The 24179-nt window shown below is 41.9% G+C and overlaps 1 protein-coding gene across 2 annotated transcripts in view; it reads right to left on the bottom strand.

Annotated features, from left to right (window-relative positions):
* CORO2A (coronin 2A) overlaps positions 1-24179 on the bottom strand; it is a 192696-nt gene that overhangs the window by 50729 nt on the left and 117788 nt on the right. For both annotated transcript variants that reach the window (XM_044271266.1, XM_044271271.1), the window contains one exon: positions 8904-9020. In XM_044271266.1, the coding sequence (XP_044127201.1) occupies positions 8904-9020 (117 nt within the window). The remainder of the gene's footprint in view (positions 1-8903; positions 9021-24179) is intronic.

Here is a 24179-nt window from a genome sequence, read left to right as displayed (position 1 = left end):
CTGAATGGAGATTACTCCAAGAAGTAGCAGCCTGGTGGTTCCCCTGCAGCGGAGGCCAGATCCATGTACAACGGTGAAAGGGTACAGACCACTGGGGCCACTTAGATAATGCCCTTAGGAGTAGTCCTAAGCCAAATCTGTTTAGTGACAGAGTCCACAAACCGCTGTGTTACACTTAATAATGAGTTCTTGATGACCGATCATTAATATGAATCAGCTATTTGCAGAAGCCCCTGGTGGTGGAAACAGGCCCTGGAATTTCACAGTTCCGTCTACAGTATAATAGCCGGGGCTGGTTAGTGCAATGATTCTCCCCTTTCACTTGTACTCCAATTCTCTGCTCAGCAGGTGTCTGGCAAGCCACTGTGCAGAGGAATACATTCAAGGTGAGGCAGTGCTAAAACAGTGACCCCCTTACTATTCAGGATGAATGGGGGTTCCAGAGGCCAGACTAACATCGTCCTAGCAATATACCATCACTTTCTCAAAAGTGCTGGATCGTGCAGAGTAAGGGCTAGTTTATTTATATTTTCACACTGCTAGGAGGAGGCTTCCACCTAGCAGTGTTGCCGGGGAAGCCACCGGCATTGATAGGTGGGCTTCAGCGCTGCCCTAGTTGTTTTACATGGAGCTTTATGGAGCCCGGAACACCACCGGATCTCCATAAAAAGCTTTTGAAATGCTCCGATGCTCATATGAGGGGTCTGCCTGGGTGAAAATGGGGGTATGTTCGGGTAAGCGTTGAACCCAGACAACCCCTTTAATAACATTCCATAATTCCCTAAACCGTTACTAGCAGAAATGTATAAAATTACAACTATCAATCATGCTAGGATCAAACACATATTTAAGTGAACTAGTAATGCAGTTCTGAGGACTGCCATTTATATAAATTGCCAAACATATAATGAATACATTCAATAGTAAAGAATAACTTTATTGTTTTCAAAAAAATTTGTGTGCATTAACACAATACTATGATTAAAAAAATTAAAATCTTCAAATTGTAATAATTAAAATGTAAGTGCTAGGAAGACACTCCATTCTATTAGTGAGAGCTGGTAGAAGAGAGAATGGTATTATTTTATTAGCAATAACAAAAACAAAACAAAAAAATAAAATAAACAAATTTGGGTATCATTTGTATATGTTAGGCTACTTTTACACTGGTGTTTCTGGGTCCGCTTGTGAGATCCATTTCAGGGCTCTCACAAGCAGCCAAAAACGGATCAGTTCAGCCCCAATGCATCCTGAATGGATAAGGATCCGTACAGAATGCATCAATTTGGCTGCGTTTGATGTCCACCTGACGACGGAGCCAAACGGATCCATCCTGACTTACAATGCAAGTCAATGGGGATGGATCCGTTTTCACTGACACAATATGGTGCAATTGAAAACGGATCCGTCCCCCATTCACTTTCAATGTAAGTCAAGACGGATCAGTTTTGACTTGGACTTTTTTTATTTATTTATGAATAATGCAAACGGAATAGTTATGAACGGATACAAGGGTTTGCATTATCGGTGCAGATCAGTCTGTGCAGATACAAGACGGATCCGCACCGAACGCAGGTGTAAAAGTAGCCTTATTCAAAGTCTAAGGGGAACACCCGAATGGTTCCAAAATTGGGGTAATTGGATGGTCAGTCATCAGATATTGCCATTGCTTATATACTCAAGGGGATATTTATCTTGAGGGGAATATTTGAAGTCTGCGTTGGAATACTTTATGCCACGTTTATAAACTATCACAGGTTTGATAAATTTGTCGCATAATTAATCCTAACACTTTTGTCTAGAAAACCTACTCCACCCTCCTACTGGAGTGGGATTGCAACTATTTTAAATAAATCTAGAGAGTCAAGCTCATTAACATAGCTAACCACACGCACATTTCAAAACTGGAGTGAGTGGTTGTTAGGAAAACCTTTCTAGGCCAAAGCGGGAGACAACTCCTTTCCTTAGAGATTTTCTTCCAAGTTGACATGATACCTTCACATATTTCCTTCATATTTTGTATTCCACAAATCTTCTGTCCAAACACATGTTCTTTTGGATTAAAGTCTGGTGATTACATATGACACTGAAATACACTAAACATATTTTCGAGCTTATGGAACTTAATAGGTCATTTTTCTCCTAAAAGAAGTAGTTACTGGAAGATTGGGATACTGCAGCAAAGAGATTTTACAGGATAAAAAAAAAAAAGAAATTACACAAAAAAATTAAATTAATAACTAAAAAAAAAATCTAGCAGCTTCTTTCTCCCAAAACAGCTCCACACCTATCCGAGGGTTGTGTCTGGTGAGTTAAATGTGGCTGAACTGCAATACTACATACAACCTATAGACCGATGTGGAGCGGTTCTTGGAAGAAAGCTAACTGGATAACCGTTTTAATGAGTATTAACATGTAGAAAGAAAACCGTACTCCCACCAGATCCACTGACAAAAGGCAGGATGGATCCATGAATCAATGTGGCTTACTTCAAAATCTGACCCTAAATTCTGAATAGTTGTGTAGCAAAATGTATCAAAGCAGACATAGGATGTTTCCCAATAACCACTTGTAAATCAAATTCTTGCCAGCAGTTCTTATGTGGACGACAGGGTGAGTACAATGATAAAGAGACGCTGTCAGAGTTATAATATTCCACAGTTTCTAGTGCACAAGAACTACTAGAGAGAGGCCTTTGTCAGGGTCGCCAACTGTCCAGAAATTTCTGGACAGTGCGTAAAAATAGGCAACTTTTTTCTTGTGTTCGTTAAAAATTAAAAATAGATGTGTCTAATTTTTGGAGGCTGGTGATACTTGATTAGATTATTTTGGTGGCAATTCTCATCATTTTGCAGCGCACAGTAAATGCTGGTGATGAGCTCTTCTCAGTATATTAAGCTACAGAAATGTATTACTTATAATTAGTGTTGATTGAGCAACAAGTGCTCGGGTGCTCTGGTGCTTGAGTAGAACACTTTGGGATGCTCGGGTGCTCTACCGAGCACAATGGAAGTCAATGGGAGAACCTGAGCATTAAACCAGGCACCCCCTACTGTGAAGAGGGGAGGGTGCTTGGTTCATAGGAAAAGGTCAGTAATTGATAGAAACACCACTGAAATGGTTCTGGGACAGCATGGGTAGGATGTCTGTATGCATCTTGGACTCCCAGGTTGCTGCTGGGAACGATGTTGTCCGAGTAGTACGCCACTTTTACAGACTGACAATAATACGCACAAAACCGAAGATAAATTCAATTTTAGATGAAAAATTGTTAGGAAACATTCTTTCCTGTACATTTACTTGTATATAAAGTGCAAGTGCTGCCAAAAATTACAAGGAAGAGGCACTCCGATACAACCTGTATATCACATAATGGATGGCCTTATTCACATTGTGGTACAATTGTTCAGGTAGTGGAACTCCTACACTCATAAAGCCTATGCACTAAGTGAAAGGGCTGCCAAAAATTACAAGGAACAGCACTCCAATACACCCTTTATTACACATAAAGGGGGGCATCATACACAGTGTTGAAAAATTATGATTGATGGCCTGCTGGTGACCCTCAAAAACATTAGGAGCAAGGGCCTGCTGATCTGACCACCTAAAACATTAGGGACGAGGGCCTGCTGCTGATCTGACCATCTCAAATATTAGGGTCGAGGGCCTTCTGCTGAGCTGACCCTCTAAAACATTAGGAGCGAGGGCAGCCTAATAGGCATGTTGATATGATGGAGGAGGAGGAGGAGAAGAAGAAAAGGAAGATTGAACCCATATACCCTTTTTTGTGGTGTAAGGGGTGCATGGGAATACAGTGCATTCAATACACCATAAAAGCCACATTTAAGGTCCTTTTTCACGTCCGTAGAATGAGTCCGGATCCGTTCTGCAACGTTGCAGAACGAATCCGGACCTATTCATTTCATTCTCTATGGGGCCGGAAGTGATGCGGACAGCACACAGTGCTGCCGAAAAAATGTTCTATTCTTGTCCACAATTGCGGACAAGAATAGGCAGTTCTATGGGGGTGCCGGCCGGGTGCATTGCGGATCCGCAATACACTACGGACGTGTAAATAGACCCTTAAAGTGCCTTTATGTTCAGCTGCTTTCCTCTGGTAAAGTAGAGAAGTCAGGGGAAATCCAGGCCTTGTTCATTTTGATAAGAGTCAACCTGTCAGCATTTTCAGTTGACAGGCGGATGCACTTATCAGTTATGCCCCCAGCAGCACTAAATACCCGCTCTGACAAAACGCTGGCGGCAGGGCAGTCCAGCACCTCCAAGGCATAGAGCGCCAGTTTGTGCCACGTGTCCAGCTTGGACACCCAATAGTTGTAAGGCACAGAGGGATCACTAAGGACGCTGACACTGTCTGCTACGTACTCCACCATCTTCCAAAACTTTCCCTCCTTGTGACACTAGGCTGCACATCAGGGTGAGGGTGCTGGCGGGGTGTCATGAAACTGTCCCTGGCCTTGGAGTGTTGCCCTGCCTCTGTTGGAACTCTGTGTGTTCCCCTCGTCTCCCCTCCTTGGTTGGCCAAGGAACTGCGTACAAATTTTTAAAGCAATTTTCTCACAAGGACCTTCTGGTATTGCACTATTTTGCTAGTCCTCTCCACCACAGGAATGAGAGATGAGACGTTCTCTTTGTAGCGGGGGTCGGGAAGAGAAACGACCAGTAATTCGTGTTGGCCAAAATGCGTATAACGCGAGGGTCACGGGAAAGGCAGCATAACAAAGTCAGCCATGTGTGCCAGAGTCCAAACAGACAAGACTTCGCTGTCCTCTTCAGGAGGATGACTCTAAATGTCCTCATCCTCTTCCTCCTCTTCGGCCCATCCACGCTGAACAGATGGAATAAACCTACTATGGGTACTACCCTCTCTAGCGGACTCAACCGTCTCCTGCTGCTCCTCCTCCTCCTCCTCATCATCCAGTTCGCGTTGAAAAGACTATCACCCTGTGTACTGTCTTCCCCCATTTCCACCTCTTCCACATGCAAAGCGCCTGCCTTCATTGTGAGCAGCGAGCGTTTCAGTAGACACAGAAGTGGGATGGTTACGCTGATAATAGCGGCATCGCCGCTCACTATCTGTGTTGATTCCTCAAAGTTGCGTAAAACGTCACAGAGATGAGACATCCAAACCCACTCGTCGCTTGCGAAGAGCGGAAGCTGACTGGAAAGGCGACGACCATGTTGCAGCTGGTATTCCACTACTGGCCAACATGTGGAACATGGAGTTCCAGCACATGCTCACGTCGCACAACAGTTGGTGAGCTGGCAATTGCAAGTGCTGCTGCAGCGTTGCCAGACTGGCGGCAGCTGGAGACGACTTTCGGAAATGGGCACACACTCGGCGCACCTTCAGCAGTAGCTCAGGCAAATTGGGGTAGGTTTTGAGAAACCACTGAACCACCAAGTTGAACACGTGGGCTAGGCATGGTATGTGTGCGAGCTTGCAGAGCTCCAAAGCCACCACCAAGTTACGGCCATTATCAGACACAACCACGCCTGGTTGTAGGTTGAGTGGAGAGAGCCACAACTCAGTATGGTCGCTTATACCCTGCCACAGCTCTTTGGCGGTGTGCTGTTTGTCACCTAAGAAAATTAGTTTCAGCACAGCCTGTTGCGGCTTCCCCACTGCAGTGCTACACTTTTTCCAGCTACTGACTGATGGCTGACTGGTGCTGCAAGATGAGAATTCAGAGGTGGAAGTGGAGGAGGAGAAGGGGGGGGGGGGGAAGGGTTGCAGCCACTAATGTAGGTGGTGGCAGAAATCCTGATTGAAGTAGGGCCCTGCAATACTTGGTGTTGGTAGCACCTGCCATCCCAGGGTGTGACTCGCTCCTGGCCTTCACAATATTCACCCAGTGTGCAGTCATGATAATGTAGAGTCCCTGGCCAAAAGTACTTGTCCATGTGTCAGTCGTTAAGTGGACCTTCCCAATAACTGCGTTGGTCAGGGCACGGGTGATGTTATGGGACACATGCTGGTGTAAGACTGAGTAACAAGGGACCGCCGCCGCCATCAGGCTGCAGAAAGCCTCAGTGTCCACAAGCCTAAATGGCAACATTTCCAGTGCCAGCAATTTGGAAAGTTGCGCATTTAGTGCTATGGCCTGTGGGTGGGTGGCTGGGTATTTGCGCTTTTATTCAAAGGCCTGGGGTATGGACATCTGTACGCTGCGCTGGGACACCGAAGTGGATGTGGTAGATAATGGTGCTTGCAAAGGTCCAGGTGCAGGGTGGGAGGCATCCGGGCCTGCATCTTGAATAGGGGATTGGCCAGCACGTAACAAAGGGGAAAAGAAGGCAGTGGTGTGATCCGCAGACAACGATTGTGGACCCAGGCGTTCGGCCCACCTATTAGGGTGCTTTAATGCCATGTGGCGGATCATGCTGGTGGTGGTGAGGTTGCTAGTGTTCAGGCCCCTGCTCATTTTGGTACGGCACAGGTTGCAAATAATTATTTTATCGTCCGCACTTTCCTCAAAAAAGCGCCAGTCTGCGGAACACCTACCCCTTGGCAAGGGAGATTGCCGCAATGGGGTGCTAGGGGGTACAGTTGCGGGCCTGTTTGGTGTGGCCCGCCTTCTCCCTTTTGCCACCACACTGCCTCTTCCAGTCTGTTGCGGTGCTGCGGATCCCTTCCCCTCTGTACTGCTGTCCTTGCTCGGCTTGCCACCTTCCTCGGTTGGGTCAGTGATTTAATAGTCCACCACCTCTTCTTCCACTTCCTCACTCTGGTCATCCTCCTGACTTGTTGACCTAACAAGAACCTCACTTACTGACAACTGTGTCTCATCCTCATCATCAACCTCTTGAGACACTAATTGCCGTCTCTGACTGTGGATGCTCAAGAGTTTGGGAATTAGTGCACAAGATCTCCTCATGTCCCTCTTCAAGCGGGCTTGGCGAGAGGCCAAAATCAAGGAATGGTGATGAAAAGAGCTCCTGGGAATATCCGAGTGTGGGATCACATGTTTGCAAAGAATCTCCATGGTGGGAGGAAGGAGGATAAGGGTGAAGATTCTGTTAACCAGACTCTTGGCTACTGAGACTGGACTTTGTGGAAGACAGAGTGGTGCTTAACTGACTGAAAGCATTATCTGCTGCAATCCAACCGACCACCTGGTCTCAGTGGTGTGACTTAGAGAGTGGTGTCCTGCGCCGCCCTGCAAACTGGGCATGAAGCTAGGTATCGTGAAGGAGTGTCTTTCTTGTGCTCCATCAGCAGCACGGCCACTTCCCCGTCCCTTACTGCTCGCCTCGCCCACATTGAATGGTATATATGCTTGCAAATATGTCACACGTACAGTAGCGCAGGTTTTGTAAGTGTATGTGCAAATAAATTACACTGAAAGCCACAGAAATTTAGGATGCGCAAACATTATATAGGAGATGTAGCGCAGGTAATGTTGCTGTCAGCAGCGGCCAAACAATTGCGCTGAATGTCACAGCTATTTAGGATGCGCAAATGTAACAACAGATGTAGCAGAGGTTGTGTCACTGTCAGCAGCGGCCAAACAATTGCACGCAATTTAGCGCAGGTTGGGCTAATATATATTGCAGCCAGATAAAACAATAGTCCTTAAAAGGACTTTTGGATCTCCAACACCTTTCACCAGTAAAACCTGCCTAACAAACCAATTCCTGTCCCTACACTATCTGTCCCTTCTGCTGCAGCTCGCCCTGACTAAGACTAAGTCAAACCACGTGTCATCGGGTGCTATATAGCACCCGATGACGCGTTCCGGCCAGCCAATCACTGTAACGCCACCAACCAACATGGCTACATCATTACAGTGAGTGCCAGTACTTCCCTGCACGTTTATTGGCTGCGTTGCAGCCAACAAATGTGCGTAGAGGAGACTCTAGCATTGCGCTCGAGCACACACGGTCAAAATGGTGTTCAGCCAAGCATGCTTGCCTCACACTACTTATAATCTTTACCGCTCATTATGGTTTTCCAATTAGTCTGTACAAAAGGTTAGCTGTCTGTGATTTTAGGATAAGTTGTTTAAAAAAAAATAAAAAATAAAAAATAAAAAATGTTGCCAATCCTGGCCACACTGTTGTGTTGCTCTGATGGTGCCGATATAAACATGGTTCGATTTCTGTGCAGCCACAATGGATTTCTCCCATAGAACAGTTTTTGCTCACTACTATGTAAGCTCTAGAGACTGTATTACATGAATCTAATCTAAATGGAGGGCAAGGCTTTCTGAGAGTGAAGACATCATGGTTGTAAACATGAACTTCCAATTCATGACCATAGTCGTCTGCATTCCTCCCCCATTCTGGTGTGAACTTCCTCCTGTTTTTCTTTACCATTCCACTCACAAGTCAGAAAAGCACAGGACAACTGTCCACCTTCTCAGTAGGTTGTGTCATTGATGAAGGATTTTTCATTACTATAGTCATGGACAAATCTAAACCATAGTCATAAGATGTCAATCTACATTTTGTACAGTCACTACACACAGGACCTGCACGTCATTGTGGTTGATTTCAGGGTGTGACTGGTATGTAACAGCGGTCGTTCAGACAAAAAAAATTAAATAAAAATACAACAATTATTATGAAGGGGATCACAACTGCAAACATTTCATGGCGATACTCCTATGATACAGAACTTATGTACTGTAGTTGCACGCTACCGTCTACAATGAAACAACTTCCAGATTTACAGTAAAATATTTCAGTGGGGAGCAGGAAAAAATACTTTTCTCTAGAAAAAGCAACATAGTATAGGAGTCACAGATCATCAGTTGCTACCATAGGGTTTAGTGAACGTACAATAGTTCAGAACGTATAAGAATAGGTACAGTAGCTACATTTTAGCATCTTGAGAGAGGTCTCATGACAAAATCTAGTCAAATTATATTTTATGAACTTACAGAAGCATCTTCAGAGCAGGAAGCAATGACGTAGTCGTCAAAGGGGTTCCACTTGATGTCCAACACATTTCCTCTGTGCCCAGAAACCTTAGGATAATGAGACTCAAGCTTTCCTGACTGAAAAACAAATACACTTTATAAGTAACTTACATTGACATTATATGACAGTACAGTCCAAGTATTTCATTCATCTCTAGTTCCAAACATAATAGAAATGTATAACTATATCTAGACAGTAGAGAAGGAAATTGTGTGGAACTACTCTACGACCGTATGTGACAGACTATTTTCTATGCAGGAAGCAAGGGGTTAACAAGAGATAATTGCAATGCATCCTGGAAAATGCGGGTGCTTGATGAGCTACTGCTCACCCGCAGAAAGGCAAGCGAGTCATTCAGATATGCAGGTATACAAGCGTACTTTCACATGTAGTTTTTACTAGTGCTTTCCTGCACTTTTGCACCGGTGCCTTTTGAAGCGTTTTTTTTTTTTTTTGCAGTAAAAAGTTAGGTGAAGGTCTATGGGATATACAAAAAGCAGCCATTTTCGACTACTGGGGTTCCTGTTCATTAGATGGAGTAATTATTTTTTGCCTTTCTTGCTTTTTTATTGGAGTTTTGCCAAACCTTCTCTATGGGGTAAAACACCATGAAGAAAACACTAAAGATAAGACATGATTTGCCCATAACAATTACACTTATTCTAGCATTTTATTTTTAAAACACAAAGAAACAACAGAGCCAAAACTCATGTGCGCAAGGAGACTTAGGGGGCTAGCTTTTTCTATATCCGTTTTTTTTGCAGTAAAAACACCAGCTCCAGATGTTTGTTAGTTGGAGGTTTACATGAAATATCAAAAGCTGAACACAAGTACTATTGCAGGGTTCTTTTCACATTAGGTGGCGTTTTTGTCTTTCTTGTTTCTTTCCAAAAATGTAGCAAGCTGTAGCTTTTGGCATTTTCCTAGGTGTTTTCACATCACATTCTGCATAGGGGGAACACACCATAAAAACACACTAGTGGTCAAACACACAGTTTGCAAACACTACAAAAAAAATAAGGCAAAAACAGCTACAAAATACTGCATACTGCCAGACAAAATTTGTGTATGTATGACCCTAAAATACAGTTTCCAACTTTTGGGATAACCTTCTTAAAGGGGTTGTCCCACAAAAAATATTGTACAGTTTTCAAACCAGCATCTGAATACTTTCGTAATTGCACGTTATTAAAAATTTAGCATAACTACCGAGTTATTCAATAAAATGTATCTGTATAGTGCCACCTGTTCTTTTTCTTCTTTCTTTGTCCTGCTCACTGAGATGGCTGCTCATGCTCAGTTTCATCCTTCTACTGCCTCCTGAGCTGTGATAGGGAGATCATGGACACGCCCCCTTAGCTGCAGCAGAAAAGACACTCCCCTTGAGTTGTCAGATCAATATAAATCTAGCAGAGCAATGAATGGGGAGATCTCTGGTTCTAGCTTTGTTAGAAAGAGGTTGCCAGCACTTACCCAATGCACGTTGCACGGGATAGGAGCAGTCTCCACTGTAATATAGAAGAAATCCCAGCAAACGTCGTGTCTTGATAGTATGTTGTTTTTTATTGCATCAAATCAAATCGATATGTCCTACAACCAGGACGCGTTTCAGCTAGCATGCGTTTCAACAGGTGAAAAATAATCAGACAATACAGGTATATAAAGGAAATAATGTACCGCCTCTCATGACTTCTTGCCCATAAGGGCGGGACCAATTAATTAACTCAGCAGTGTAACTGTTCATATGTATTGCGGTCAGAAAGCTGTCGCATAACTTCAGTCACATATTTATCTCTGTCCATCAGGACAATCGCACCCCCTTTGTCTGCCGGTTTCAGAATTATATTCTTATCCTTCATCAAAGATCTAATCGCCATTTTTTCTTGCGATGTTACATTTTGTACCATTTTTAAATCACCCCTTTTAACGGAATCAATCTGATTTTGTATCTCCTTATTCACCAACTGGATATAAAAGTTTCAATCGGATGGTATTTAGGAGGCATATATTGGCTTTTATTTTTAAGCCCTAGATCCACCAGACGTAAGCCACAATGGCCCCCCTCTGCCACATCCCCATCTTGCGAATGTTCGCCTGATGTAGCAAAATGTACCTTTAATCTTAATTTTCGAAAAAACTGGTTCAAATCCACATCGAACTGAAAACTATCGAAAACGGTGGACGGACTGAATGAAAGTCCTTTTTGCAGAGCCGATATTTGATTGGGATTAAGACTTCTCGAAGATAAATTAATCACGAGGGACTGGCTCTTACCTGAGAGCGCATCTGGATCATTTGGCTCGATCCCATCCCTTCCGATGCTTGCGGCCTGCGCGCCTCCCCTTCAACGCCGAAAAAAAGGGCAAATCTCTTGTGGTCCTGTACATTCGTTTCCAGAGCTGGAAGTATAGGATCCTGGTTTTGCTGGTCTTCTGTAACCAGATTGCTGGCGGGATGAAGTGTCTTGCCATTTGTATACTTTGTTCAGATGATAATCTTCGCTATCACGTAAGAATTTAGATTTTTTTTATCTTCTGTTTCTTTTCTGTATGTGGTAATATGTTCGTCCACCAATTCTTTTAGTTTATCGAATTCTTCCAAGGTTACGGAATCTTTCAACTGTTGCTCTGTGGCAGAGACCTGTATTTGTATTTCAGTCACCGCTGTTTGTATGCGATTAATGGTTAATAACATAAAATCGTAAGAGCATTTATTTATAATCCTCTCGAAGTCCTTACAATACTCAGGATCTTCAGGAAAAAATGTTGGACGCAGATGTACCCTGAGGCCCCTCGGGATCCTCTGCACCTTATGGTATTCTGCTAATGTAGTAGCGTGTAATTCATATGATGTTAATCTTCTAAGTTCACGTTCCCAATGCCGCTTCTTAAACTCGCTTGTGGGAATATTCAAGAAATCAGGAGTAGACGTTACCTGTGAGAGAATCCTCTCGGCATCCGCTTTGTCAAAACTCAAAGTCGTGGATACAGTAGTGAGACCCAATCAGCCTTCCTTGACCATCTGAATCATGTTTATGATGAGTTAAAGTTTACATTGATTTGTGATAATAATATGGTGAGCTTTTTAGATACACTAGTAATTAAGGATCAAATGGGCAATTTATCAACTGACTTATTTAGAAAAGAAACTGATAGAAATAGCATTCTTCAATTCTCCAGTTTCCATCCACCATCCCTAAAGAGGGCAATTCCTAAATCACAATTCCAGAGAGTCCAACGAATAGTTACGGATCCGAATGTACAAATAACTAGGATAAAATAAATGTCCAGTATATTTGAGGAGAGGGGGATATCCCCCCTCAATTTTGAAGGAATTGAATACAGAATCAGGTAAAACCAAGGACATAAAATCTTCTAGATTAGCATTGGTGCACAAGGATCATCCCTATAATCAGAGGTTCGATAATATTATACGTAAACATTAGCACTTGTTGGGGAAAGCATACCCCTCGATTGAGGAATTTAAAAATCCACCTTTGATCTGTAACAAAAGAAACCCTAATTATAGGGATAGACTTTTGCATGCTGATTTAGGAGGTACGAAAGTGATATTAAAACAACAGGTCCTGACAACACAGCGTAAGGGGACTTTTCCATGTTTACACTGCCTTCAGTGCTCCCATATTAAGGGCCCTACATTTTATCCCCCTTATAATGGACGACCATTTCCCATAGAGGGTTTTTTCACTTGTGAATCCACTAATGTGGTTTATTTGATAAAATGTCCTTGTGGCCTATTATACATAGGGGAGACGAGACAAACAATAAGGGGTCGCATTGGAAAACATAAATCAACAATTAGAACAAAAAATCTTATATGTTACCCATCCAGTTTCATTTTGATCAGTGCAAGCATACTATAGCCCAACTCAGATTTCAGATAGTGGAACAGATTAAAAAGACCAAGAAGAGGAGGAGACATTAAAAGGCTATTGAGAAGCTTATTGGATCCATACATTGGACACTTTGTATCCAAGGGGCTTGAATAGGGATTATGAGATCATGCATATTTGAGATGTGATTTATTCACAAGATTTATGGTTATATTTGAATGTTTTTCAGACATAGACGGTCCATTAAGGGATCCCACACCAGAAAATATGGTATTTGGATATATTTGTTCAGCTTATTTTGGTTCATTTGTTTTTTTTCTTGTCCTTCCATACACTGCTGAGTTAATCACAGGATGTGTTTAATTAATTGGTCCCGCCCTTATGGGCAAGACATCAGAGGCGGTACATTATTTCCTTTATATACCTGTATTGTCTGATTATTTTTCACCTGTTGATGAAGGCATGCTAGCCGAAACGCGTCCTGGGTGTAGGACATATCGATTTGATTTGATGCAATAAAAAAACAACATACCATCAAGACACAACGTTTGCTGGGATTTCTTCTATATATGCCGTATATGATGTCTGAATTTCATTAATTTACATTTAGTCACTGGATAAAAAACCAGGTATGGGGGGGCACTCTTCAAATGATAACACTCTGAGGGATGATGATAATACAATTTAATAAAATTTAAATTAAGATTACACCCCTAAAACATACATAAAATATGGTACATCATTGAATATGTTCCAATTATTTAAAATGCACACTCAATTCGCAGGACGGCTCTGTAAAGCAAACTGGCTCTGTAAAGCAATATGGCTCTGTAAAGCAATATAAACTGTTGTCCACAATCAGCAAACAATTGATAGTTAGAGTCCGGCACCTTCAAGCTAAAGGTGATAGTGTCCCGCAAGTAAGCGGGGCAGATGTATATATTCACATCTACTGTTTGTTCCAGTGCCCTCTCAATCTCATGCCCACACTTCTGAGCTGACAGTCAAGAACTTGAGAATGCTGTTATAAAGTAAACTGCTCCAAACCGAGCCCGGTCTTACCCTTCACCGCTGTTGTAGCGTTATTCCAGGAGGCCGCACACCCGCAGCGTCCCACGTGGTGTGCTACTGCCTGTACGCGGCGTCCCACGTGACCTGGTTTCCAAGGGGACCGGATGCAAGCTCGTATGACGTATAACTTGTGCGTCAGCGTCCACTCTGTGCTTTTAGTTACGTGACTCTTTCTTTTCTTTGCCGGCTTTCTCGCTTTTTCCTTGCTCGTGTGTAGATCAACGCTTACTCTAGTCACCGCCAGACGCGTTTCGGGGTCTCAAGCCCCTTCCTCAGTGGCTTACTGGGTAAGCGGATCTTTGCTCTTTATAAAGGGTTAGCTCCACCCTCCTTCCTCCATATTATTTCTGCTTCCACTACTCTATGGGGTGGATTTGCTTTGCGTGAACCGAACTGTCACCTTGATGTGTCTTTTTAACATACATCTTATATAAAATACATTAAAACAATAAATACAATTGCCCCATATCTATAAAATTGATATCAGAGAAGACTGCAAGGTCTCACATGAAAAACGCATGAAAAACGCATCAAAACTGCATCGCGTTTTCCATGCGTTTTTTCTTAAAATTTACTTTTCCTTGTCTAAAACCTCAATTTTGCCATCATATGTTGGGATGACCAGCCCAATCATAGCTGGAACCATACATTTGCCTTTCCTTCAAAGATTTAGAATTTCCTTAAATTTGTGTAGGCGAATATTACTGATCTCTATGTAGTTGGGAGAAGCCGTCCTGCAGGGAGGGGAAATCACAGTGTCGGTAAAACGGCCAGACTACGATCTCCCATCTCCACAGGACAACCCTCACAAAAACCCAAAGACCTCAAGCTCTGCATTGAGGCCTCTAGGAATGATGGTGTCATACTCGAAGATCCTTCTGGATTCTTGTCGTGACATGTGTGCAATATGGTTTCCCCCTCTCCAGGCTTTTTTGACTTTTTCAATTGCCACAAATTTTAAACTTGTGGGGTCACAGTTATGTATTAGTTTAAAATGTTTAGATAGAGAGTGCGTCTCCAGGCCTTTTTTGATATTTGCCACATGCTCTGCCACTCTCTTTTTCAGCGTTCTTTTGGTTCTGCCTATGTACTGCTTCCTGCATCCACATTGTAACAGATAGATAACATCTGTGGAATCGCAGGTTAGGCATTCCTGTATCTCCAAACTGAACGTATTAACTGTGGATACCACTTTCGTGGTCTTTTTTGGGAAACTGGTGATTTTACAGTTGGAACACCTGCCGCATTTAAAGAATCCATTTACTGCTAACCAATTGTCTTTTACTTTTTTATGGCTTTCCTTCCTCAATTGCACTGTCGGGGCTATCTTCCCGGCCAGGTTATTTGCCCTAGTGTAGGTGATTTTGAGAACTTCACTTAAAAGGGGGCCAACCCACTTATCATTTAGCAGGTGTCCCCAATGTTTGCGAATGCTCCTCTCAATAGTCTTGTACTGAGAATTAAAAGGTAAAATAATTCTCAGTACCTCATCACAACCTTGGGGATCCTTTACCCGAAAGAAATCTTTTCTTTCCATTTTTTTCACTTTTACAAGTGACCTTTCGATCACCTGTACCGGGTAATCTTTTTCTAGCAATTGTTCTTTCAAAACAGGAACAGGAACACTCAGGAACACAATATAGACTATGGAAATGTAAAAATTTCAAATAGATTTGAAACACTGGCTACACCTCATTTTTTAGATTACACTCCACCACACCACAGAGCACGAATAAGGAACACACGTACTCCCACGCCACCACGGCAGAATGTGAGGAAACACAAGAACACACGTACTCCCACGCCACCACGGCAGAACATGAGGAAACACAATTACAGACAGGGGTATGCACACGATTACAATTTGAGGGAGCGTCCGATAGAACACACACGGGACAGGGACAATTTTCCACCACCACGACAACAACACAGGTATCAACAGAACACAGAACAATATCACACGCCAATATTGACCAGATCAAAGTGGCAAGAACACAAAGGACAATTAGGAGAGGACGACATGCACGAAAGAAGGATACACAGAAATTCACACAACCGACGACCAACATAATAAACATTAGTGATACTGTACTTACAGACCCCCAGGTACAGTTATTGAATAAGGGCCTCAAATTTGCCCCGTCAAATCCTCTGGACAAGTTTGCCACATATATTGGGGTTGAGAAATTCATTAGACGGCTATGCCTCAAGAAGTATTTTTTGAAAAATCCGGTCAACAGAGAAATGGATAGTGAAGGAAGCATCAGTAGGTATTCACATACTGATCTGAAAGCTAAATCAAAGAAATTTCCCAGGCAAGAGATCAGTAGTGAAATGGCGACCTTTAAAAATAATGTTGAACGAGACTTGCGAGGAATAAAAAGCCGTAGGATTAACGCGAATCTAAATAGAGAAGAGATGAAGGCGATCAAGTCATTACAGGAGATGAATGACATTATAATTAGGCCAGCTGACAAAGGTGGGGCGGTAGTAGTACAGAATATGGAAGATTATATGAAAGAGTGTCAAAAACAACTGAGTTCAGGAAATACGTATCAAAAATTGAAAGGGGATCCTACAGAAGAATACTATAAAACGTTAAAAATATACTGTGAAAGGGGAGTGGAGATGGACTTTCTTTCGGAACAGGAGGCCAGGTTTATACTGAATACTGAGAAAAGGATACCAATGTTCTACTGTATCCCCAAGATCCACAAAAACCTGCAGTCGCCTCCAGGGCGACCGATAGTGTCTGGGATTGAATCCATATCATGTAATTTATCAAAATACATAGATAAATGGCTTCAACCCTATGTCAAACAAGTACCATCCTACATACGTGATACTACTGACATAGTCGGAACCCTGGAGGCGATCAGGTGGGTGGATGGCTGGATCTTGGGGACCTTGGATGTGGGGTCTTTGTATACCATCATTGACCACACCCAGGGCATACAAGCTCTACAAGAACAAATGTCGGGAGATGTAGGTATCCCTAGTGAGCAGTTGGAGTTCCTATTGGGAGGGGTTAGATATATATTGGCCCACAATTATTTCTCCTTTGATAGGGAGTTCTATGTACAGCGAACTGGCACCGCCATGGGCACCAGGTTCGCCCCCAGCTATGCCAACTTGTTTTTGGCTCAATGGGAAAAAAGAGGTCATCATGCCGAGGCTGGGGTTGGATCTGGTGCTATGGCGGCGCTACATAGACGATGTCCTGTTCATATGGCAAAATACAGCAGAATCCTTAGATTTATTTCTTCAAGACATCAATAAGAATGATAAAAATCTGGTATTCACCCCTAGTATTAGTAAATCAAGAGTAGAATTTTTAGATCTAGAGATATGGGTGAAGGGGGACCAGCTACAATGCAATACTTTTTTCAAACCAGTCGCTAAAAACAGCTTTATTAGATACGCTAGCTGTCATTTACCCCGCTGGTTAATCAATGTGCCAACCAGTCAGTTCCGCAGGCTACGGCGGAACTGTACTGAAGATGCCAGGTTCGAGGAGGAAGCGACTGTTTTGAAAGAACAATTGCTAGAAAAAGATTACCCGGTACAGGTGATCGAAAGGTCACTTGTAAAAGTGAAAAAAATGGAAAGAAAAGATTTCTTTCGGGTAAAGGATCCCCAAGGTTGTGATGAGGTACTGAGAATTATTTTACCTTTTAATTCTCAGTACAAGACTATTGAGAGGAGCATTCGCAAACATTGGGGACACCTGCTAAATGATAAGTGGGTTGGCCCCCTTTTAAGTGAAGTTCTCAAAATCACCTACACTAGGGCAAATAACCTGGCCGGGAAGATAGCCCCGACAGTGCAATTGAGGAAGGAAAGCCATAAAAAAGTAAAAGACAATTGGTTAGCAGTAAATGGATTCTTTAAATGCGGCAGGTGTTCCAACTGTAAAATCACCAGTTTCCCAAAAAAAGACCACGAAAGTGGTATCCACAGTTAATACGTTCAGTTTGGAGATACAGGAATGCCTAACCTGCGATTCCACAGATGTTATCTATCTGTTACAATGTGGATGCAGGAAGCAGTACATAGGCAGAACCAAAAGAACGCTGAAAAAGAGAGTGGCAGAGCATGTGGCAAATATCAAAAAAGGCCTGGAGACGCACTCTCTATCTAAACATTTTAAACTAATACATAACTGTGACCCCACAAGTTTAAAATTTGTGGCAATTGAAAAAGTCAAAAAAGCCTGGAGAGGGGGAAACCATATTGCACACATGTCACGACAAGAATCCAGAAGGATCTTCGAGTATGACACCATCATTCCTAGAGGCCTCAATGCAGAGCTTGAGGTCTTTGGGTTTTTGTGAGGGTTGTCCTGTGGAGATGGGAGATCGTAGTCTGGCCGTTTTACCGACACTGTGATTTCCCCTCCCTGCAGGACGGCTTCTCCCAACTACATAGAGATCAGTAATATTCGCCTACACAAATTTAAGGAAATTCTAAATCTTTGAAGGAAAGGCAAATGTATGGTTCCAGCTATGATTGGGCTGGTCATCCCAACATATGATGGCAAAATTGAGGTTTTAGACAAGGAAAAGTAAATTTTAAGAAAAAACGCATGGAAAACGCGATGCAGTTTTGATGCGTTTTTCATGCGTTTTTCATGTGAGACCTTGCAGTCTTCTCTGATATCAATTTTATAGATATGGGGCAATTGTATTTATTGTTTTAATGTATTTTATATAAGATGTATGTTAAAAAGACACATCAAGGTGACAGTTCGGTTCACGCAAAGCAAATCCACCCCATAGAGTAGTGGAAGCAGAAATAATATGGAGGAAGGAGGGTGGAGCTAACCCTTTATAAAGAGCAAAGATCCGCTTACCCAGTAGGCCACTGAGGAAGGGGCTTGAGACCCCGAAACGCGTCTGGCGGTGACTAGAGTAAGCGTTGATCTACACACGAGCAAGGAAAAAGCGAGAAAGCCGGCAAAGAAAAGAAAGAGTCACGTAACTAAAAGCACAGAGTGGACGCTGACGCACAAGTTATACGTCATACGAGCTTGCATCCGGTCCCCTTGGAAACCAGGTCACGTGGGACGCCGCGTACAGGCAGTAGCACACCACGTGGGACGCTGCGGGTGTGCGGCCTCCTGGAATAACGCTACAACAGCGGTGAAGGGTAAGACCGGGCTCGGTTTGGAGCAGTTTACTTTATAACAGCATTCTCAAGTTCTTGACTGTCAGCTCAGAAGTGTGGGCATGAGATTGAGAGGGCACTGGAACAAACAGTAGATGTGAATATATACATCTGCCCCACTTACTTGCGGGACACTATCACCTTTAGCTTGAAGGTGCCGGACTCTAACTATCAATTGTTTGCTGATTGTGGACAACAGTTTATATTGCTTTACAGAGCCATATTGCTTTACAGAGCCAGTTTGCTTTACAGAGCCGTCCTGCGAATTGAGTGTGCATTTTAAATAATTGGAACATATTCAATGATGTACCATATTTTATGTATGTTTTAGGGGTGTAATCTTAATTTAAATTTTATTAAATTGTATTATCATCATCCCTCAGAGTGTTATCATTTGAAGAGTGCCCCCCCATACCTGGTTTTTTAGACAATTCTTTACATTTGGTCCTAAGGGTGGGGCCAGGGGGTGTGCACCTTACCCGTATAGGAAGAGGGTGAGCCACCGCTGTCGTTTGATAGTCACTGGATAACCCCTTTAAAAAAAGTTGGGCGATTACCAAGTACATGCTTATATGTAACTAAACTTTCCCAGGAACAGGCATAAAACACACACAAAATGGCTAAATAGAGTTTTCAGAATTTTTTATATAGCGTTGAAGCACATTGTGCTTTTTGCATCAATCACAAATACAAGCCTAACCAAGAAAACAATGTGTTTTTAATATGTCTGACAGAAACTAACGTTCTCTACTGTTGCAATCACAGTTGTAAGCCCGTGAAGCTCTGTAGACACTTATGATATCTTACTCTATAAACACAAGGAATCCGTAATCGGTCACAGTAATCTTCTTGAGAAAACACAGATCCACAGCATATCATGCAGATTCATGGTGTATTTACTGTCAGATGTCGTACAGTTATGGAGCGCTTATATTTTATCTAACGTCATCTTTTACAACTGGGTCAACATGAGAAGTAATACACCTGAAGACCGAGGCATTTTTATTAGCACAAATCTGTATAATTACTACATTTGTGTGTCAAATTGTTTCAATTACTGTTGTTAAATCAGATAGAGTAAAATCTACAGTATATATGGCTGCGTTCTTCTTCCATTATGAAATGCAGGGAACAATCTGAAAAGCCCCATGTAAAATGTACAGTTAGGTCCATATATATTTGGACACTGACAAACTTAGTTTTTTACACCTGTTTACTAAAATATATTATAGTTATATAATGGACATTGACATAAAGTCCAGACTTTTAGCTTTCATTTGAGGGTATCCACATTAAAATTGGATGAAGGGTTTAGGAGTTTAAACCCTTAAGGACTCGGCCCTATTTCACCTTATGGACTTGGCCATTTTTTTTCAATTCTGACCAGTGTCACTTTAAGTGCTGATAACTTTAAAACGCTTTGACTTATCCAGACCATTCTGCGATTGTTTTTTCGTCACATATTGTACTTCAAGACACTGGTAAAATGAAGTAAAAATAAATAAATTTATTTATTAAAAAAAATACCAAATTTACCAAAAATGTATAAAAAATTAAAAATTTCCAAGTTACAATTTCTCTACTTCTATAATGCATAGAAAAACAAAAGAGACCAAGGGTGTCCCAAAGGGAAATGGAAACCAGTGCCCACCTAATATAGCCACAAAGCACACCCATAGTTTATAACTCGGTACAAGCTCCCGAGTGAAATAGCAAAAAAAACAAGATAGCGGAGCTCATAGTACCAAAAGTAAAAATATATATTTTATTGTAACATGATTGAAAGATACATATGTAAAGAAAAGGGTAAGTAATATGCCATTAAAAAGTGAATAAGAGCAGAAAAAGAGTGCCACCCTGGGATAACACACGTGTCAATTGTAAAAAATGTATATATTGATCAATGGAATATACATGGTACAATGACCAGCCAATGATCAGGGAACAGTATGATAACCTTGTTACACAGGTGAGTCAGCAGTCAAAAAGTGAACCTACACAGCAATAAAGCAGGGTTTGTATTGCGAGTGCAACATAGAGAATGAAAAACAAACAAACCACAGTAAGGCCAGGTATAAAATATAACCTGAATCAAATATTCTATAATACATAGTAATACCTCCAAAACTAGTTATTACTTTACATTCCCCATATGTCTACTTCAGGCTTGGATCATTTTGGGAATGATATATTTTATTTTTTGGGGATGTTACAAGGCTTAGAAGCAAATCTTGAAATTTAAGAAATTTTCAAAAACCCAATTTTTAGGGACCAGTTCAGGTCTGAAGTCACTTTGCAAGGCTTACATAATAGAAACCACCCAAAAATGACCTCATTCTATAAACTACACCCCTCAAGGTATTCAAAACTGATTTTACAAATGTCGTTAACCCTTTAGGTGTTCCACAAGAATTAATGGAAAATAGAGATACAATTTCAAAATTTCACTTTTTTGGCAGATTTTCCATTTTAATAATTTTTTCCCAGTTACAAGGCAAGGGTTAACAGCCAAACCAAACTCAACATTTATGGCCCTGATTCTTTAGTTTACAGAAACACCCCATATGTGGTCGTAAACTACTGTACGGGCACACGGCAGGGCGCAGAAGGAAAGGAATGCTATACGGTTTTTGGAAGGCAGATTTTGCTGGACTGTTTTTTTTTTTTTGACACCATGTCCCATTTGAAGACCCCCTGATGCACCCCTAGAGTAGAAACTCCAAAAAAGTGGCCCTATTTTAGAAACTACGGGATAGGGTGGCAGTATTGTTGGTACTAGTTTAGGGTACATATGATTTTTGGTTGCTCTATATTACACTTTTTGGCAAGATAACAAGAAAGCCGTTTTGGCACCGTTTTTATTTTTTGTTATTTACAACATTCATCTGACAGGTTGGATCATGTGATATTTTTATAGACGAGGTTGTCACGGATGTGGCGATACCTAATATGTATACTTTTTTATTTATGTAAGTTTTACACAATGATTTCATTTTTGAAGCAAAAAATAAATAAAAATAATCATGTTTTAGTGTTTCCATAGTCTGAGAGCCATAATTTTTTCAGTTTTTGGGCGATTACCTTGGGTAGGGTATGATTTTTGCGGGATGAGATGATAGTTTTATTGGCACTATTTCGGGGTGCGTGTGACTTTTTGATAGCTTGCTATTACACGTTTTGTGATACAAGGTGACAAAAAATCATTTAGCACAGTTTTATTTTTTTATATTTATACAAGTTTTACACAATAACAGCTTTTTTAAAACCAAAAAAAAAAATTATGTTTTTGTGTCTCCATATTCTGAGCCATAGTTTTTATATTTTTTAGGCGATTGTCTCAGGCAGGTGCTCATTTTTTGCGGGATGAGGTGACAGATTGTCCACCGTCCAAAATAGTACCAAACGCCTTTTTGATCGCTTGCTGTTGTACTTTTTGTGATGTAAGGTGACAAATTTATTTATTTATTTATGTTTACTCTCTTTTTATTGGAAGAAACCAAAATGGATAATGGCTAGCGACAATTGATACATAGAGTATTACATTAGAACCTTTAGAGTCCCGCATATAGTTTAACAATGAGAAAATTGTTATCAATACAACAAATACAAAGAATGAAAATAATCATAAAAAAATGAGTACAGATATAGACTCGCTTCGTAACATTGCCTCCATGTTATACATTCCATAAAGCATTGTGGCCTAAGGAACCACATATCAATTTCAGGATATTCTTGCGGCTAAACGGACAACTCACTAGGAGTTGTCACCCTTTAGAACAACACTGACATGGGGGGAGAAACAAGAGACATAAGGAAGGAGGGGGCGTGGAAGGGAAGAAAACATCGAGAGATATAAAAATTGTTTATTTAGCGCAGTTTTTAATTTTTTACGGTGTTCATCTGAGGGGTTAGTTCATGTGATATGTTTATAGAGCCGGTCGATACGGACGCGGCGATACCCAATATGTATAATTTCTATTTTTTCCCCCTATTTTTTACCATTTTTTTTTTTACTTTATTTGGGGAAAATGAAGTTTTGGTTTATTTTTACTTGAAACTCAATTATTATTTTTTTGGGGGGGGGGGGGGGGGACTTTATTTTTTCACTTTTTTTTGTCCCACTTTGGGACTTGAACTTTTGGGGGTCTAATCCTTTACAATGCATTACAATACTTCTGTATTAGAATGCATTGGCTGTATGAGTAATACGGTGTGTATTACTCATACAGCTTCTGGCCTGTGAGATCCAGGGGGCTGGATCTCACAGGCTCTTCACCGGAAGGCAGCACGATGCCTCAGGAAGGCATTGCCGCTGCCTTCCATGCCATCGGGTCCCCCCCCACAGCCCCATGGGGACCCGATGGCACCGCCGACCACCGCACCAGGTAAAAGCCGCAAACCGCATGTCTGAAATGACCTGCGGTTTGCGGCGATCGTCGACACAAGGGGGGGGGGGGGGGGAGTTGGTCAGGCGACCACCCTGCGCATTTAGCAGTGGTGCTTGCTCGATGATTTGAGCAGGCACAGTGTTCCAATCACCGCCCGCTGGTGATGGGAGCTATAGATGACGTACAGGTACGTCATGGGTCCTTAAGGACTCGGGAACCATGCCGTACCGGTATGTCATGGTTCCCTAAGGGGTTAAGCTCCTTTACAGATGGCACCCCGTTTTTAAACGGACCAAAAATAATTGGACAATTGACTCAAAGGCTGTTTCATGGACAGGTGTGGGCAATTCCTTCATTATTTCATACTCCATTAAGCACACAAAAGGCCTGGAGTTGATTTGAAGTGTGGTGCTTGCATTTTGAAGATTTTGCTGAGAAGTAAGCATGCAGTCAAAAGAGGTCTCCATGCAGGTGAAACAAGCCATCCTTCATATGCGAAAACAGAAAAAAACAATCCGAGAAATTACTACACTATTAGGAGTGGCAAAATCTACAGTTTGGTAGATCCTGAGAAAGAAAGCAAGCACTGGTGACCTCAAGAATGCAAAAAGACCTGGACGCCCACGGAAGACAACAGTGGTGGATTATCACATTATAATTACCATGGTGAAGAGAAACCCCTTCACAACAGCCAACCAAGTGAACAACACTCTCCAGGATATAGGCGTATCAATATCTAAATTTACCATATAGAGAAG

This window comes from Bufo gargarizans, chromosome 1 (assembly GCF_014858855.1).
Source record: "Bufo gargarizans isolate SCDJY-AF-19 chromosome 1, ASM1485885v1, whole genome shotgun sequence".
NCBI classification, from domain to species: Eukaryota; Metazoa; Chordata; class Amphibia; order Anura; family Bufonidae; genus Bufo; species Bufo gargarizans.
The sequence above is the reverse complement of the archived record's forward strand: the minus strand, read 5'-3'. Positions and strand labels throughout refer to the sequence as shown.